Genomic DNA, 20,034 nt, shown 5'->3' with positions numbered 1-20,034 from the left:
TAATAATAATAATATTTTTTTAATAGTATACAAATTGAATTCAATTGTTTTCCAATCAGACATATTAGTTTTTAACTTTCAATATACTTGAAAAATTTATTGAAACATAATTTCGAAACCAAACAAGCCCTTGAATATTCGCCTTATCCTTTCCTTTTATATATTCATTATTAGTACCACCAATTCAGACCACTCGAAACACATCCTCCTCCGTAATTCAAATGCAGAAAATACAGCTAATATTCATCCCCTCACCGGGGCTGAGCCACCTCGCCTCAACCGTAGAGATGGCCAAGCTCCTCCTTGAAAGAGACCACCGGGTCTCCATCATCGTTCTCATCATGAAGCTTCCCATTGATCGTAACGTCGATAACTACATCACCGGAGTATCATCGTCACATTCCAATCCCACGTCCCGTTTGTGCTTCAAGAACCTCCCTAATCAAGGATTTGACCCCTCTTCTAAACCCGGCGGGATCTTCAATTTCATTGACGGCCAAAAGACTCATATAAGAGAAATCGTGAGTGGTTTGGTGAACGTTGAAACATCCGGAGAGGGCGCTCCTCGGTTGGCTGGATTGGTTCTGGACATGTTCTGCACGAATTTCGTCGACGTTGCGGATGAATTCGGTCTGCCGTCTTACGTTTTTTACACCTCAGGTGCGTGCTGTTTGGGTGTTTTCTCTGAACTGGTTTCGCTTAAATTCGAGCAAGGTCAAGAACCCTGGCAGTTCATAAACTCCGTCGGAGAGTTATCCATCCCCTGTATTTCGATACCGGTTCCGAAGAAAGTGTTCCCTTATATGTTATCAACCGATAATCCCATGGCCAATATTTTCCTCACTTGCTTCAATAAATTTAAAGAGGCTAAAGGAATATTGATCAATACATTTTACGAGCTTGAACCGTATGCTATTGACTCTCTATCAGACTGTAAGATCCCGAAAGTTTATCCCGTTGGACCGATTCTGAATTTGAGTAATCAAACAGACAGCCACGGAAGTAGCAGCCAATCTGCCGAAAACCATGATGAAGTCATGAAATGGCTTGGTAATCAACCCGATTCATCTGTTGTGTTCTTGTGTTTTGGGAGCATGGGGAGTTTCGAGGAAACTCAGTTGAAGGAAATTGCGTTAGCGCTAGAGAGAAGCGAGCACCGTTTTCTATGGTCCATGAGGAAGCCGGGGCCAAAGGGAGCGTCGCAGTTCCCAACCGAGTACGAAGGTTTTCAAGAAGTGCTTCCGGAAGGGTTCTTGGAAAGAACTGAAGGAGTAGGGAAAGTGATCGGGTGGGCGCCGCAGGTGGCAGTGTTGTCCCATCCCGCGGTGGGGGGCTTCGTTTCCCACTGCGGTTGGAATTCAACTCTGGAGAGCTTGTGGTGTGGAGTGCCGGTGGCGACGTTTCCGTTGTACGCAGAGCAGCAGCTGAATGCTTTCGAATTGGTCAAGGAATTGGGGCTGGCGGTGGAGGTCAGAATAGACTATCACAAAAAATTTAATGCAGAAGAAGGTGATGAGCAGGAAATAGTGACGGCGGAGGAAATAGAAGCAGCGATAAGGCGGCTGATGGCAGAGGATGGCGGCGGCGGAGTGAGGCAGAAGGTGAAGGAGATGCAGAAGATTAGCAGGATGGCTTTGATGGAAGGTGGATCATCTTATATGGCTATTGATCTTTTTATCAACGATGTAATTGGGAATATTTCTGACACTTAAATATATTATTAGCATCGTCTATTTTATTAAATTTATTATACATTTTTAAATCTAATATAATATAATTTTAATTAATTTATTATGCTAACAAGAGGAACAAAACAAATTCTAAAACGAATGGGAAAAAATGTGAGCCAAAATATATTTGATAATAATTGAGGATAATAATGAAACAAGTACAGAGATCATTTTAGTTAACGGAATGAAAAAATTATAATTACAGAAAACAAGTGACTTAATTTCTTACTTTTTTTTATAAAAAAAAACTTATTTTTAGAATTTTATTTTTTTATATACAGAGTTTTATTTTTATATGTTATATTTTTTTAAAAAAAAAAATCAAACACATTCGGATTTTTAAAATACTTTAGTTAAAAATATAGTTTTCACCAAGTAATATAGATATTTTTTTGTATTTTTTTTCAGATACCATTAAGTTCATCAGATATTTCTTATTTGACATCATTATTCTTCTACATAGTTCACGTGATAAAAATAAAACATATATTACACACATTAAAATATATATAAACCAAAAAAATAAGAGAAAAGTGTCAACTTAGCAAAACTTAACTTGTGTTCTAATTTATCCATTAATTTCCCAAATAATTATTTGACCAAAACTTAGCCACGACTGTAGATGTCTTCCCATTTCCCCACCTTTCCATCCCTCTTATTCTTCGATTTGTCAAATATTAATAATAAAATAACTTTTCTTATTTTTTTTTACCAAAACAAAATTTGTTTGGGTTTTAGTTTTAGCAAAAAACTGGGAAATGATCTTACACTAGTTCTGCGGAACTCTCTCCCCCTTCGTAGTTGGAGCCAAAGCTTTCGTCCCAGTGTTGATTTTGTCAGGGACCATGTTCAACTATCAAGTAGATCACGTCAACTTCATCTCCCAATAAATGAATCATGAGGCTCATAATATGTGTGTAACACTTACAATTGAAAAGCTTTCAAAACATAAATTATTTTTAAATTTTTGCATTTATTATATCAATTCATTTAATTTGATATATTTTTTTTTTATGTTGCTATGATATATTTTGTTGTTATTGTAAATTATATAAATAATTCAATCTGATTTCTACGACACGTTCAAACAATCAATTTTCTATCAGAATAAAAATTAAAAAATGAGTGTAATGTTATATATCACTCGTGAGATAACTCATTCAAAAACACATAATTACATTTTTAATCAAAATTTATTCATCTAATAAATGACAAAAAATTGAAAAATGTTTATTTATTATTTAAAATTTTGATAAACAAAAAAATTTATGAGTTTTTAAATATTTTTTTATTAATAATAATTTCATTTAACCAAGATAAATAAGTTAATTTAACGAAAAATATTGTTATCTTTGTTCAAGTGTTATATCAAAATATTCATCAAATTACATGAATATTTTGATATAATAATTTTTTATAAATTTATTTAATAATTAAATATATCCATTATATTATATCAATAATTATAAATAATTATTTAAATACTGATTCTTATTAATTTTAATCATTAATTACATAAAATAATATTTCGTACGAGTTAAATACTAGTCATCTAAAAAATAAGTAGGTCTTATCACAACGGTCTCACGAATCTTTATCTGTGAGAAATATCAACCTTACCGATATTCACAATAAAAAGTAATATTCTTAACATAAAAAGTAATACTTTTTCACGGATGACCCAAATAAGAGATCTATCTCCCAAAATACGACCCGTGATACCATCTCACACAAGTTTTTGTCTAAGAAATATTTGGCTCAATTTTTACAAGTTTTTGTCTAAGAAATATTTGGCTCAATTTTTACAAACATGTATAAAATCATTTTAACATCTAAGTTCTACTATATAATTCTGATAGTATATATATAAATTGTAATAACCTTTTTTTTTTTAAATAATGTGAGATATTTGAACATATAATGTACTAGGTTAGAATAAATTATATTATTGAGCGTAATTAAAAAACTGAATTAAAATTAATCACCATTGGCGGCAGTAAAATGACAGGAACCAATTAGCTTCCTTTTGCGGGCTTTTATTATCTTTGCTTGAACTAAAGACTTCACCAATTAGCACTGAACTATTAGTGTATGGAGCACATGCAAAATAAAATATATATTATTTGAAATTAAAAGTTAATTTTGTTATTAAAAAGATTATTTTTCGTAAATTTGAATATAATTATATATATTTTTTGCTTTCATGTTACGGAAGCAATGACATAAGCCGCATTCCAGAAGATCTGTCTGTTTGCTCTTTCCAGGCGAGCCGCGTGTAACATTTTTAAATTATTCTGATCGCATCNATATATAATTCCGATGCATGCATCCTTCCTGAATTCTTGAATTAATCTAGAGAGAACAAAAAATGGCGGAAAAAACAGTAGAATTGGTATTCATGCCTTTCCCCGCCCCGAGCCATCTTGCAGCTTTGGTGAAGCTGGCAAAGCTCTTGACTGATACAGATGGACGCATTTCAGTTACTATCCTCATCTTGAAGGCACCGATTGACACCAAGATCGATTCTTTAACAAGGAATTCGAGCCACTCTCGCGTACGGTTCGTACGAATCGTCCCCCATGATGAATCCATAGACCCGGAGTTGATTAAATCTCCCAAAAACCTGATGCTCCGGTTCATTGAAAGCCAGAAGAAAGCTGTCAGGGATGCGGTGGCGGAGATGATGGAGAACCCGACGAGAAGGATTGCTGGGTTTGTGCTGGACATGTTCTGCACCACCATGATGCAGGTGGCGGATGAGTTTCGGGTCCCGAGTTATATTTGCTTCACTTGCAGCGCCGCTGTGCTGGGTCTTATGCTTCATTTCCAGCGAATTAGCGACGAATTTGGGCCGGAATACGTGGCAGCACAGTACGAGGGTTTGGATTCTGAGGTATCGATTTCGACTTACGCTAACCCTTACCCAGCGAGTGTCTTACCTTCTTCTGTACTTGAAAAAGACGGCGGGTTGTTGAACAATTTCAAGAGGTTTCGGGACTGCAAAGGGATTGTGATAAACACGTTCCTTGAATTGGAATCCCACGCGGTGAAGTCTCTTTTGGCTGATGAAAGCGTCCCAAACATTTACCCTATCGGGCCCATAATTCAGGAAGCAAGTGGTGCTGAACAGAGGGAAGGGCAGGGCGAGATCCTCGAATGGCTGGACCAGCAACCAGATTCTTCCGTTGTTTATCTTTGCTTCGGCACCAATGGTTCCTTCGATAGAGAACAAGTGAAGGAGATTGCCGTAGCTCTTGAAAAGAGTGGACACCGATTTTTATGGTCCCTTAGGAAGCCTCCTCTAGAGGGAAAATTTGAGATGGTCGGGGAGTACGAAGACCATAAGGAAGTACTGCCAGAGGGATTCCTGCAGCGCACGTCGGGAGTCGGGAAAATGATCGGGTGGGCACCGCAAATGGCCGTACTATCCCATCGTTCCGTGGGAGGCTTCGTTTCGCATTGTGGATGGAACTCGACTTTAGAAAGTATTTGGTGCGGGGTGCCGCTGGCAGCGTGGCCACTTTTTGCAGAGCAGCAAGCTAATGCATTTCAATTCGTTAAAGAGTTTGGGATGGCAGTTGAGATTAAGATGGACTATAAGAAAAACTGTGGTATCATCGTAGGGGCGGAGAAGATCGAGATGGCGATTCGGGAGCTGATGGATCTGGACAACAAAATTCGAGCCAAGGTTGCAGCAATGAAGGATAAGAGTCGGGTCGTTTATGAGAAAGGCGGGTCATCCCAGGATTTCTTGCAACGTCTGGTTCAAGATTTTGTTGATACGGTGTCTTGAAAGCATCCTATAACCATTGAGCATAAGCTTTCAAGATTTGATCTCCTTTTAATCTTTTATGAAGTCAAGTGACATACTGTACTGTTCAATTTCCATCCAAATTGAATATTTTACTTTGAGTGTCTGAATGGATTCGAAAACATTACTTGTTGCTCAATCTCATTCGGCAGACTGATACATAGGCTTTTATACTAATTAATGCCATTTTTGGTTTATGATCAAAACTCTTTACGTGGGTTAAGATGATAAATGTACAGAGCATGTTTATTCAGGGAGGTTAAGGTTGAACAGCCTGTGCAGGAGATTGTATGCACTCAACCTAAGCATTCATATACAATCAGTGAAAACCACAAGCTTTTCTCCATGGAAGGGAAACAACTCTTGTAACAGATAGGTGAATTTCAGAAAATTAACTCTAGTTCTAGCTTGGAATCCGTAACAAGTTTTGATACCTCATTTGCTATTTGTCTTTTTCTTTACAAAGCCAAGATTACATGTTAGTAAGTGACTCAAACTATTCACGAGTAACTCGTGAATAACTTGTTAGAGTATGTGTCTAACGAACCAACTCGTGGTTTGAGCTTTATTGTATATTATGTAAAAACAATCTTTGTTTTACTTTATTTGTAGACTTACATAACAATATTTGTTTTACTTTATTTGTATACTCATGCAAGTTGTATATATAAAGTCTGTGAATATACTAAAGGTACCATAAAGTATGTCTCTCAACATAAGATCATGAAAACCACAATGAAGAGTATCATATAATCTAAACAGGTTCTTAGTCGATTCAGCTTCCTAAAATAAAGATAAAAGTCGCTTGAACTTGAGAATAACATATGTGATGTAAACATCATGTTTCATCGGTAAGTGCATGAAGATGTTCATTAATATAGATGAGTGATCGTTTGATGATGCACTAAACAATCCTCCCTCGAACTTTCTAAGTGGTTATCACTTATTGAGTGTAATAGCTCGTGGTTATGGTCGTACATCATTAGTCATTTGACTCGTGAATACGTGGAGTTTCCACGTATTAACATACACTTTAATCTGTTTACCGACTCCATTGAGGTCATCAAGCGACGAGGTTGAGTGTATTTTTGAAATACGTAAAAGCCAATACATTGTAATCGGGATTCACTGCTCACCTACGGGTGAAAATATAATATATAATATGATGAGTTAATAGTGTCACGAGTCTTTGGCCAGAGCAAGACATGTACTTTTGATAAATGTGTTTTCTTAGTTGCACATATGATGTCACTATTATTACTACAAGATATATTACATCGTTATCAAATTCATTTGCAATTCTCGATATACCATTTGTTACAGATTCGATCGGGATATATGAGTTGGAGAGCCCGTATTGTTAACTAACAATAACTTAAGGTTCTTGCATGCACTATTAGTGATACCTATGGGATCATGGGCTCGATACTATTAAACGCTCTTACCTTGATCCGATGAATGTGATACAACTTGAGTTCTGACGTTCTTGGTCAAGAGGTTGATGAAAAAAATGAGGCTAATTAGGATAAACCTGAATAGGAACAAATGTTGTTCAGAATAACATTAAGTTGTGAACATACGACTAGTTGTATCCTTGAACCATTAATTTAAGTAAGGATTACACAAGTATAAGACTGTGTATTCCTGTTGAGATAGTCAAATTCAAGGTGTTAAATTTTGGTGACTGTTGTTTGGAGATCAAACAAATACTCATAAACGAGTTTATAAGTTGGTTCTTGTAATTAAAGTTGTGGAAGTTAGCTTAATTACTAATTAAGTGAGAGAGTGAAAATGTATGTTTTAGTGAAGAAGTTCACAAATCGACGGCTGCAAAAAATGGATCAGTGAAAATTTTGATATATTATATAGCGAAATTTGTACCCTCGATATATTGAAGCTGTCTGATCGTCGGTCGCAGTTATAATGAGTTCATAAGCTAATGTGTTCTAATTCGTTAAAGAGAATGGAATGGCGGTTGACATTATGATGGACTACATGAAAAATTGTGGTGTCATTGCAGAGGCGGAGGAGATTGAGAAGGTCAATTGGGAGTTGATGGATATGGATGAAGAGATCCGAGCTAAGGTTAAAGCGATGAAAGTTAAGAGTAGGGGTCACTTGTGAGAAAGGCGGGTTGGGATATCTGGTTCTAGATTTCGTTGGTACGATGTCTTGATGCTCTGTAAATTATATGTTTGGTTTCCATACTAAACTCGTGAATTTCAGTTACATCTCGTGTTATCTTCAAACTTTAACATTTTGAGGCTCCCAATTGCAGTTGAGATAGTAGGATATGACAGACACTTACTAAAAGACCAATTGTTCGATTCTTCATGCATCTTCTTTCTCAATTTGAGTCTTGTCACACAATACTTACCTAATATGATAATCAATATGGTTTGCAGACTACGACATTGGCTCTTTGGATTTATCTAGAGCGCACCAAAATTTAACATTTTGCAGACTAAATAGGCCTATGATTGAGCACTATTTCAAGCCTATGTTTGTGACATATAACTATTATCTTTGTGTGTATTTTGAGTAAAATCGATTAACATAATAGAAAACTTTATTATGAGACCTCCAATCATCACACGACTTAATATTACATGTTCGTCTTAATTATCAGAATAACGAGCGCAACCAACTTATTTGAACTTTAAAAATTATAAAGATAGCATAAATAATTTGAATTATTAAATCTCCACTTCGTAAATGTAGACAATAATCGCTCACGGCTCATCCAACAAGTAGAGCTATCCAATAAATTTTTATATATATCCTAAATTTAAAATAGATTGAAATTTAAATAAGTCACCAAACTAAAAAAGTAACTATTTCACCAAATAAATNGCTACACTCCTACCGTGCACACTTATGTGAGCACCGATGAGGTGTCACTCTCCTATTGGATGCGCAATTTTTCTACATTTCATCACATCCAATAGGTGAGTGACACCTCATCGGTGCTCTCACACACACACACATATATATATATATATAATTATCGAGATTAAACTGAAGTAATTAGATGATTTAATTTAATTTCAATAATTCATATTTTATATTAATAATTAATTAAAGTCGATTATCATATTTAATTCATTTATATTTATGACCCTTTCTCGTTACCGTTAGGGCTTAATCCTCCAAAACCCCATCTTGTTTACCTTTCTTCCTCCCTTCACTGTAAGCGCGCTCGCTATAACGGAAGAAAAAGAAAGGAAAAAGGTGGAAAAATCATGTACGGCGGTGGTAAGTGTGGTTGATTCTTCGCCGGTTCTTATTTATTTAAGGATTTATGAATAATTGGGCACGATTTTACTTCTTGTTGTTTGGTACAGATGAAGTGTCCGCAATAGTGGTGGACTTGGGTTTCCATACCTGCAAAGCCGGTTACGCCGGTGAAGATGCGCCAAAGGCTGTTTTTCCATCGGTGAGCCGGCCAAATCTCTGTTTAGCATGTTTTTGTTTCTTCTGAATAATTTTCTGATATTTTTTCTTTCTTTTATTTTGAAAGTTTTTGTATTGTTCTTGCGGAGTTTCGTGTTTCTGGGTTTTTTGCTTCCAAAGTTGAGAAGTCTTTTTTTTTTTCTTGGAAGGGATCGAACAGTGGTGCAAAGACTAGGTTTTTTCTTTTTAGACCGGAGATTTTACTTTGATTTAGTTGAAAGTGTTAGACTTGGAGGAACAGGAGTAAGTTTGAGGGTTAAAGGGAAAACTTTATTAAATTGCAGCCCAAACACAGGGTTTCCCTTTGCTCTGAATTTTACCAACTAAAGTTTGTCTTGTACAATTATTCTTTTCCTGAAATGGGTATAGTTTTGGTTGAAATTGGAAGAAAAAGTTTGATGTCAAAGCCAAATAATGAAGCGATGAAGGGGAGGATGTCGAATAATGCAGACAAAACCTTTTGCCAAAGAAGGGACTTCGATGATGTATAAAGGAGTTGATTGACGAAAATCGTCTTAAAAAGGGGTTGCCTTAACAGTTTGGGTTTTCAAATTTTTATAACATGTTTGTATGAATAAATTTACCTAAGTATGCCCTGCCAATTCTTCCATTTTCATTCTATCTTTTTCTGAAAATATAATATATTTAATCAGGATGTTGGGTCAATTGACCAAATGGAAGTTGATGATATTGATAATTCAGACAAGAATTCTGGATCTGCTCTAGATTCTAAATCCAAGGGTAAGCGTAAACTTTATGTAGGATCACAAGACATGGGGTTTCGAAGGGATCACATGGAGGTCAGTGTATTATATTTATTGTTCTAAGATTCAGTCTTAATCTTCATAATTTTGTACGCTAATCATAAAAAAGTGATATCATCAGGTATTATCACCCATCAAGGATGGAATAGTTGTTGACTGGGATATGGTTGAAAACATATGGGACCATGCATTGAGGTAGCTGCTGCTTCATTTTAAAAATTTTCTAGATTGCATTTCTCAACCTTTTACAATGATCTTGTGTAAGAGTGTAATTCCAACAGTCTTTTGTTCCTACATGCTGAATATAATTTACTTAACATGTTATGCGCAAAACTTCAATCTTAAAATCCTCTTAACTGGCAGGAAATGCCTATTGATTGATCCAAAGGAGCATCCAATGCTACTTGCTGAGCCATGTTTTAATACTCAACTGCAGAGAGAAAAGTAAGCTGAATGTTTTTTTTCGTATTGTGGTTACTTTTAATGCTGTCTATGTTTCTATGAACATTTGCACTCATTTTTATGCCAGATTCCTTCTAACTGGAAGAAATGGTTTCATTGGAAGAGTAACAAGTTGGAATTATGGGAATGAGTTTTAGAGGAGAGTTCTAAGCTAGGTGGACTAGAATATAATACAATATAAGCATTTCTAACTTTTTATTACAATAAATATTTGGGGAAGTTATCTTGAATGCTGATCAACGTTAAATTGGATGATACATATCACTGTAGCTGGTCACAATCAATTTTGTAATTAAGGTTTGATGTTGATGAGATAGAGGATGTTCAATGGATGCTTGAGGCGGTTATGGAACACAAGTTAGAGTATTGTAGTGAATAACGAAATTTGGCTTTCAAGTCCTGGATATTTAAAGGCTGTGAAACATCCCAACAATCCGAACTACTATATTCTGCAAGCAGATTGAAACAGAGTGTTTACTTCGTCCTGTTTCAGTTTAAGCTTCTTCCACTTGATTGTTGGGTAGAGTTGGAAGCCTTTTTATGGCTTGTCACATTTCCTAGTAAACATCATTGTACAAATTAATTTTCAGATTGTTATCAGTTATCACATTGGCACTGTTATGAAATCAAGTTTTGGAAATGTTATAGCATTGACACTCAAAATTTTATATATGTTATTCCAAATGCTTCACAAGTTACGTTCTTCATATTAACCTGTGGTAATTCCTAGTAGTTTTATTTGGTCTTACTTTGGCTGATATTTTGTGAGTTTTAACGTGATTGCTAAGTTATTTTTTGTCTAACAGGTCTGCGGAGATCATGTTTGAGAAATACCAAGTTCCTGCATTATTTTTGGCCAAAAATGCTGTGAGCACTCCCGATTGCTGTCTTGCATGCCTACTATTAACAATTTATTTTTTCATAATTTGGAACAGAGTGACCTATATTTTTTTTAAAGTGTATATATATATATATATATATATATAATTAATTCCCTTGTCTGTTGGTGCTAGGTCCTCACGTCTTTTGCATCCGGACGGGCCACCTCTTTAGTCGTTGATAGGTAGGAGTGTTTGCTACTTGTTATACTGACCACAGTTCCATTTATTTCCAAGGTTACGATATGCTTGTGAACCTTCCATTAATAATCGCCTGATATTTACTTCCACCAATTTGAAGCTAAACAGAGGAATTTTCCTTTTTTTTTTCAAAAAAGACACACAGCAATTCATTGTTGAGGTATCATAAACTTGCAGCCAGTCGCTCTTTTGATGGTTTACTACTGTTATTTTATTTTTTAATTTCTTTCTCCAATGAAAGAGCAGCCTGTGTGCTTATTAGAGTCATAAAACCATGAAATCTTTGTTCATCTGAATGGATCTCCACACTCATCTTAATTCCAAACCTAATTTGGTTGCAAAGTTCCTGAGAAAACTATCGGTTTTTAGTTTTCCATAAGTTGCTCTCTTATGCATCATTAGTTACAAGAGCTTTTTCGTTCCTGGGAAATGTCATTGATGCGGAGAAATTCTGCATGGAGTGATCTTTCTCATTTATAAATCAATCTAAACTTGTGGAGGGATGCTAAAATCAGAAGTTTGTTTTCATTCTTATGTTCAAATCAGTCACCCAAAAAGAACATCAATGATTTATAATTCAAAATCTGTATTAGAAAATCTGCAAAGTTTTATATGTATCTTCCTAAATGTGCCACTTTAGCCTAATGTTGACAAAATATTATTTTCAGGTCCTTGGTTTTGAATTGACTGGCCTTACTTATTACTCTCCTGTTATTGATGTTTCTGTTTTTGCTTAATTTTGACCATTTGTGCTTCTTCCTGCTCAAGTATTTTCTAATCACCTGTCTCAGAGAACTCTGGTTGTTTTCTCATATTCCTTTACACGAAATTTTTTTGGTCTTTCCAACTTCCACAGACCATAGACAAATTTTTTTGTACTACTATTATGTTATTATAGAAAACTGCTATTCACTATTTTTGCTTTCAGAATCGTTCCTATAAAACAATTTTTCTTTTTTATACATTTATTAGACCAGGTAGAACCTTGATTCCTTTTATAAAATATGATATTTATCTTTTGTGCTTGTTATGGTTTCCCAGATTTATTATATGGCACCATCTAGTATTAATTCGTTGCTATTGTTGCTTGTTTCAGTGGTGGAGGATCAACTACTGTGGCTCCAGTTCACGATGGATATGTTCTTCAGAAGGTACTTCCTTTTGTGTTAAGTATTTGGTGATACTCATATTATAGGTATTATTGGGTTATTCAATTTCATATACGTTGTTCAGAATCTCTTAGTCAACTTTTTATGCCATGGCAGCGTTTGGACAAAGTATTTTTTTCGTATATGCCATATTCACAAGAGATTTGTTGTTCTTGGAAGTACCTTGTAGATGACATTCATCAATGCTAATTCCCTGTCCGTAACAATTACTTTTGGACATGCGTCAATTCCTAAAATTTTATTGAATATCTCTAATGCTCAAATGTAATCTTCCTCTTCCTCCTTCTTCATAAACACAAGACGAGAATAAAAGAACGTGTGAAAACTTGACATGCCAATGACATCCAGAAGTGGCATATTGTATTTGTTGGTCTTGTACGTGCAATATATAACGAAAACATTAGAGAAATTCTTTGTCAATGTCATTGAGCTCGGTTGTGAGAAAAGCAAATGAATCAAGTGATTATCTTTGTTAAACTTGATATCATAGATAAATCCTCCTTCGCCAAGTTCTTCTAAGAAAACTTCAGTCACTGTCCACCCTTTCAATTTCATATACCTTGTTCAGAATCTCTTAGTCAACTTTTTATCCCATGGCAGCATTTCGCCCTGCTATATTTTGATTGGCTTTTCCTGATCACAGATACTACCACATACTACCTAAATGCCCCCCCCCCTTCCTTCGCCAAACCACCACCCCCTTTCTCACCCCAATGGATATTCTATACTTACGTATACAGGGTTTGATGTTTGGTTTGACTTTCTTCTCTTGGTGATTTAAAAGGACTGGTTAGTGTTCAGGATACTAATTGGCTAAGTTAGTATTTTGGATCTCTGGGAGGCTTACTGTTATTTAATGGGTCATCAAGTTTTAAAAGTCGGTGTCATTTCTACTGTTGATGTATTAACCTTTTATTTTGGAATTGGATAAGTTTCCCCCTTCTATTTACAAATTGTTTTGATCCACGCTTGATGTAGGCTGTGGCGACATCTCCTGTCGGGGGAGAATTTCTCACTGATTGCTTATTGAAAAGCCTGGAACACAAAGGGCTTCCTGTAAGGTTTTCCCCTCCATATTAGCTTGCGATTTAACAGAAAGTAAACTGGTAGCTACTATTGGCATGTACTTTTATTTCTTTTCCATCTGTTCCTTGATTCTTCCTGCTTTCGTATCATTGGAAATGTAGATAAAACCTCGATATGCATTTAAACGGAAGGAAATTCGTCCGGGAGAATTTCAGGTGATTTGTCCTTTATTTATTTGAAATTTTTTGAGTAATCCTTCACTTTACTTCTGGTAGGCATTTGGCGTGCTACTTAGGTTTTTATTTCTATTTTAACTGTTAATTGATAGCTTGTTTCTGGTAGTGTGATGAAATCTATCAAATTATAAAGTACAATCTAAATTTTGCACTAGCTCTTTGTTGCACTTGAAGTGTGGATAGATCTGGGAGTCTCTGCTAGCTTGATTCAGACTACTGAAGAATGCTCTCCACTTGTTCAAAGATGCCATAATCCTTGGCTGCATTCTGAACGGAAAAATAAACCTAACTTATCTTCAACTTAGCTGAAATTTAAGCTTCTTGATGGTTTTTATTTGAATGTTATGCCTACTTCATTGCAGTTGCTGTTGTTGATTTGTTTTCTATGACTGCTTATGACCCTTTCTTTTGGATCTCACAGATTATGGACCTTGACTTCCCAAATACAACAGAAAGCTACAAACTCTATTCTCAGGTGTGTGTTTGATCAGGCTTGTTACTTGTTGGTCCTCCTTCGTTTAGTTTAAAGAATTTTTATTTGTGACAGAGAGTTATTGTTGGAGATATTAAAGAATGTGTATGCCGAGTGCCGGACACCCCTTATGATGGTTTGTACTCCTAAATGTATCAAAGTGATTTATTCAGCTAAATATTATGTGGCATTTTTTAAATACTTAAATGTAGCTAATATTTGTTTTTGCTATAATTAGTATTAATTAATTATTTACCACCAAGACAGGGTAGACTAAATGAATTATTTATACTGAATACAAGTTACTCTCTATCATAACCCTGTAACTGAATCACGATATGACTACTGTTATCTAGGACATGCTGGTATTTTAGTTGTGAATTTGTATAGAAATTTCTCGGTCCAAAAGGAAAAAGTTCCTTGGCCTTGTGGACATAGAAAATATAGAAATTATGATAATGCTATGCACGAGTTCTCTGTACTATCTAATTCCACTGGATTTACAAGACCTGCTGTGAACATTATCATCAGACGAGCCTTAGTCACAACTAGTTGGTGATCAGCTAATATTTCGCATGTTACACCAACTATATTTTTCATGCTGTCTAGGAAAAAGACTGAATTTCTTGTGATGTCTTCTCTCATTAATCTACTAATCTTTGTGCCTGATCGGTATAACGTTTGGCCTTGTGGATGTAATTTATTGACTTGTCCCGTCTATGGCGACCCGCATACTATTCTATGATTTGTGTTGGATTAGAAAGTTAAAATTGCTGACCCTTCTCTTTTCTCTCAGAGACTTCATATTCCAACATCCCAATGACACCTTATGAGCTTCCTGATGGACAGTAAGTTTGTCTGTAAGCTATTTTTATTCCTCATTTCTCCATCCTTGAAATTTGGATGTAAGATCTCTAATGCGATAGGATTAAGCTACGCCATTCAACTGATGGTTCTTTTCACCTTTCGCGAGAATATATTGTGAAGATTTAGCTAGTTAAACTTCAGCATGATTTAACTGTTTATGCATTTATTTTCCTTTTTGAGGAATCAACTAGAATTTGGTCATAATATTTTTTTGTTAAATATAATCATAAATTTGTATGTTCATGTGGTCGATTACTATTTTGTTCTTTTGCTACCAAGTTGTTTAGTTATTTATTTTAATGCAGGACGATTGAAATTGGTGCTGACAGATTCAAAATCCCCGATGTACTATTCAATCCATCTCTTGTCCAGGTTAGTGCAGGACATTTATAATCTTTGTACCTGTTTTGTGAAGACCCAGTAATGGGATATAGGTTATATTTATCTAGTTATGTGTTTGCTTTTGCGTTTGCTTCACGTATTTGTTATGGGATTTTGTTGATACCTTGATACCTGTGTGATATTTGCATGCATTGTACGAGATTGGGGCATCTCTGAAGATTTTTTTATTTAATCCATGTTCCTGGATATTTTTATTTTATTTTATCATATGATATGATAATCACACATGGCTGATCCTTCTACGAAGGAACTGGGGAAATTGTTATTTCTAAGGTTAAGCTGCAGTTGCGTTACAGAACTTCTACTCCTATAGAACAACCCTCGATCTCTATGAAGCAATTTGGGACAATCAAATCATATCATCTAAGTCTGGCCTCTGTTAAACTCTAAAACAAATGATTCAGGGCATTGAGCACAAGGCAATCATTCAGTATGAGTCTGGTATACATGCTCACAGTCTCACACCATGTTGTCAGGCGAGAATGACACTATACTGATATAAGGATACTTGTACTTAAAAATGGGTAAGCTGCAAAATGAATGCGTTTCAAGGGAGTCTACTGTTGTTTCTTTGGGGAGGAAAGTCATTTATTAATGAGAAGTGATTTATATTGAAAGCCTAATATACGTAAAAATTGGAATATTGTCTTGCTATAAGGTAGACAGACTAACAAAGCAAATTGAAAAGGAGGGGATGTCACATAATTTATTTTCGGAAATTGATTCACATTCAATACTTTAATTCCACAATATCAATAAAGTGTGACTAGAGTCATGTCATAAAATTACTATCTGTTTATACATCATGTGCTTTTTTAAGATTGTTTGCTCTTGATATCTTCTTGATATCCTCAATCTTTTTTGTGTTTTATTTGTTGTGGTCAGAGACGTCCATGTCTTGTGGTTTATGAGAGATTCTTTCTAGTTACGGGATATGCCCTTACAGAATATTTGAATCTTATCTAGTTTATGCTTGACCTTTTTACTTCTACATAGCAACTTGTACTGACAATTTGAGGCCCATCTTAGACTATACCTGGTATGGAAAATTCTTTAGAGATTGCTTCATCTGTCCGTGGTCTGCCTCAAATGGTGATTACTCTTTTCTTTCACTAAACTTATATTTGTTCTCAATGCTCATACTAGTTCTTCTTTCATTCCTAGTTTCAGTTAGTTGGTCATTCCTGAAAATTTCCAGGTTATTGAGAGCATAAACAAGTGCGATGTTGACATCCGAAGAGAACTTTTTAGCAGCATTTTGGTACGTGTCTCTCCCTTGTCTTTCCACATTTCAGGTATTCCCAATTATGAGTGTTCTTGTCTGTTGTGTAGTTGGAGTTGAATCATGTATCAGCTTCAAATTTATCTCTTTTTTTCCACGTTTTCTGTCCTCTACACTGGCTTGTCCCCAGCTTGGGACCCCTTCCATCTTGTAGATTTGCTCCTCTGCTTGGACGCTAACTTAGTTGGCTGTTTTCTGAAGGACAGTGACATGTTAATGAAGTAATTTTGTTATATTTGTTTTGTCATGAACAGATGAAGGTTCTGTCTACATACTTACGGAGTGTAAAGGAAATATGTTTTCTGCAATCTACTCTTTTGTATTTGTTATAGGACTTGTGTTTTGTCATTGTTGCTCTTTGTTTGAGTTGGACGCTATTATTATTATTATTATTTATTGATCCATCCCTAATTTTTTTTTTTTTAAGCGCTATAGCAGGATAAGCACAACAGATCCACACTTAACTTTCAAGTTTAATGTCAGAAGTTGTATTGGCACAGTTTCTATGGCTCCCATGTGAAACTTGACACACTTTCAAATATATGTATTCAGTAGTCTTACTATTGTAATTTACTTTTTTTCCCCTGCAATAATGTTGGAAAACGTACGCGAACCATAATTTTCAGTTTTTAGGAGATTTGATTATTGTAAAAGAAATTTAATACTAAATGATAGTTCCTTGGGCCCAGCCAAACTAAGTTGTAGGGATTTTAATAGCATAATTCTATGTTGTGCAGCTTGCTGGCGGTACTGCATCAATGCAACAGTTGAAAGAACGTCTTGAGAAAGACTTGTTGGAGGTGCCATCTTCTTTATGAATATACATGACTTGTTTTGATTAAATATTTTTTGTGTTATTTGTTTTTGGTTGCCAAAGAGCGATGCTTTTATAAAAGGAGGAGAGGAAGGTGGTCATAGCATTTCCTTATTGAGGATTATACTAGTCTTTGATTAGTAGTTGCTTAGTTTGGTTGCCTCTTGGTCTTATATTTGCTACATGTGTTAGCACAACATATGCTGGTTTATTCACTTACCCATAGAAATTTGTAAAGATTAAGATAATATATCGACTCCTGTAGTGATGTAGGGATAAGCTTAATATAGTGGGAATTTACGGCATTGGTGATGGAGTTGAATTAACATTTCATTCTCATAGTACTATTCGAGTGAATCGACTTCAATTTATTGACATTCTATATTACGATAAAGACACCTACTTGGAATATTGTGTGGCATCTTTAATGTTTTAAGGAGTGGCTTTTTTATGCTGATTTATGTTGTTTCTAGGAATCCCCTCAAGCAGCAAGGGTCAAAGTGTTGGCAAGTGGAAATGCTACTGAAAGGAGATTCAGGTTATGTTTATTTGTGTACCACTGCTCGACAGCATCTTTTGCCTTTGTCACTCTACTCCTCTTTCACGAGTGAATCAGCTGTATATGCAGTTGTATTCTTGGGTTTCGTTGAGTCTTCAAATTTACTATAGTTTATATTATGGACTTGTTAGGATTCAATGGTACAAAAATATTGAGTGTGCCTATTTTGATATCTCAAGTGTGCCAATCAAAATATTTTCTGTACCGGATTTTTTCCTATTAGTGTCAATGATTAAATAATGATCAAAATATCTGATCTGTGAAATTAAAACGGGTCATAATTTGAGAAGAATTGTTACTAATTGTAATGAGATTTTTCAACTCTCAATATTCTTTGTCAATGCTCCTATATAAGAGTTGTCTGGGAGTCGCTTTGTTTTAGCTGCTGTCCACTTCGGTTTCTAGAGTAAATTCATATTTGTCTGGTGCACTTTTGCTTGCCTTAAGAATGCTTTAAGATATTCACTTTCGGAATAGCAAACCTTTGATCTTGAACTTCAGAGTTCAAGCTATGTCAAGAAAAAATTCCAATCAAAAAGTGACTTGTGTAGTACGACCAAAATTGTTTTCGCTTGATGCTAACAAGTGTTGTCAATACAGCGTTTGGATCGGGGGGAGCATATTGGCATCTCTTGGTTCCTTTCAGCAAATGTGGTTTTCCAAGTCTGAGTGAGTTCTCGTGCCTTTCAGTTCATACACTTTCTCTTCGTATAATATCTTTGTAGCAGATTCATAATTTATATGCTGTGGTGATGACAGGTATGAAGAGCATGGAGCTTCTTACGTTCAACGCAAATGCCCCTAACATGCTCTCATGTTCTACCTGCTAATTTTACATGAATGGCAAGATGATTGGCTATTTCATTACTCTGTATCTTGTTATACGTTATATTTAACGTGTTAATGGATCTTCTCGGACGCTTGCAATTTACTACTAGAGCATAGTTTACTATGAGTTTCGCTATTTATCTCGTGCTTGGTTTCGTTAATGCTTATCTAAATGCCAACTTTACTACTAGAGCATAGTAATATTTTACTTGTCTAATGTAAATTAGTCTATTCCATGATGTGGACAATGAATGTTTGTCTTCGAGTTTTGGCAGTGGAAATAGTGAAGGTGTGATGTGTAAACAAATGAAAGTTTATAGAAGATAAACTAAGAAGATTTTCATAACTAATTTTATTCCTGTTGTGAAAATGTAAAAATTTACGGTAAAAAAGTGAAAATCTCAAACTCTCAAAATTATTACACTACACACATTATAATATTTTTCTCTCAACTCAATTGTGATTTTCTTCACAAATGAGAGATCTATTTATAGAAAATTTTTACAAATAATTCAAAAATAAAATACATCATTACCTACATCATCACACACTAATTTTCAATATTCAACACCTAATTTTACCTAATTTTCAACATTCAACATTCACATTTTCAACAAAAATATTTAACACATTTTTAAATAATTTTTCAACACTCCCCCTTGTGATGATGATCATAATGATTGTATACATTACGTGTTTTTATACTGCCTCGTTAAAAACCTTACTAGGAAAAACCCATTGGGATAAAAACCATAGTAAGGGAAAAAGAGTGCAGTCACGTAAACTCCCCCTCATGTTGACACGAACAATTCTTCACAAATTTCGTAAATTGCGCATCCCAATATTATATATGTGCTTTCTGAATATTGTCGTATGAAGTGCCTTTGTGAAGAGATCTGATGAGTTTTCACTTGATTGAATGTGACGAACATCAATACATTTATTCTTCTCAAGCTCCTTGGTGAATGCGAAGAACTTAGGAGGAATATGTTTAGTTCTGTCGCTTTTTATGTATCCTTCTTTCATTTGAGCAACACATGCAGCATTATCTTCATATAGTATCACAGGCTTCTCGTCGAA

The 20,034-nt window shown here is 35.1% G+C and overlaps 3 protein-coding genes across 3 annotated transcripts; all 3 read left to right on the top strand.

The window, feature by feature from the left end:
• Positions 1–130: 130 nt before the first annotated feature.
• On the top strand, positions 131–1,743 carry LOC140976389 (anthocyanidin 3-O-glucosyltransferase 2-like). Its single transcript, XM_073440506.1, has one exon. The coding sequence runs from the start codon at positions 222–224 to the stop codon at positions 1,710–1,712; it is 1,491 nt and encodes a 496-aa protein (XP_073296607.1). The 5' UTR covers positions 131–221; the 3' UTR covers positions 1,713–1,743.
• Positions 1,744–4,042: 2,299 nt separating this feature from the next.
• On the top strand, positions 4,043–5,718 carry LOC140976381 (anthocyanidin 3-O-glucosyltransferase 2-like). Its single transcript, XM_073440494.1, has one exon. The coding sequence runs from the start codon at positions 4,099–4,101 to the stop codon at positions 5,521–5,523; it is 1,425 nt and encodes a 474-aa protein (XP_073296595.1). The 5' UTR covers positions 4,043–4,098; the 3' UTR covers positions 5,524–5,718.
• A 2,937-nt stretch (positions 5,719–8,655) lies between these two features.
• Positions 8,656–19,115, top strand: LOC140976373 (actin-related protein 4). Its single transcript, XM_073440482.1, has 20 exons — positions 8,656–8,796; positions 8,886–8,977; positions 9,648–9,794; positions 9,880–9,953; positions 10,122–10,202; positions 11,027–11,087; positions 11,234–11,283; positions 12,396–12,450; positions 13,447–13,524; positions 13,656–13,709; positions 14,152–14,205; positions 14,278–14,338; positions 14,999–15,050; positions 15,375–15,441; positions 16,501–16,563; positions 16,670–16,732; positions 17,491–17,553; positions 18,041–18,105; positions 18,727–18,795; positions 18,886–19,115. Exons 1-20 carry the CDS (start codon positions 8,784–8,786, stop codon positions 18,929–18,931), a joined length of 1,308 nt encoding a protein of 435 aa, XP_073296583.1. The 5' UTR covers positions 8,656–8,783; the 3' UTR covers positions 18,932–19,115.
• The last annotated feature ends 919 nt before the right edge of the window (positions 19,116–20,034 follow it).

Source organism: Primulina huaijiensis, chromosome 1 (genome assembly GCF_012295235.1).
Source record: "Primulina huaijiensis isolate GDHJ02 chromosome 1, ASM1229523v2, whole genome shotgun sequence".
Lineage (NCBI taxonomy): Eukaryota > Viridiplantae > Streptophyta > Magnoliopsida > Lamiales > Gesneriaceae > Primulina > Primulina huaijiensis.
This window is presented reverse-complemented; position numbering and strand designations above follow the sequence as displayed.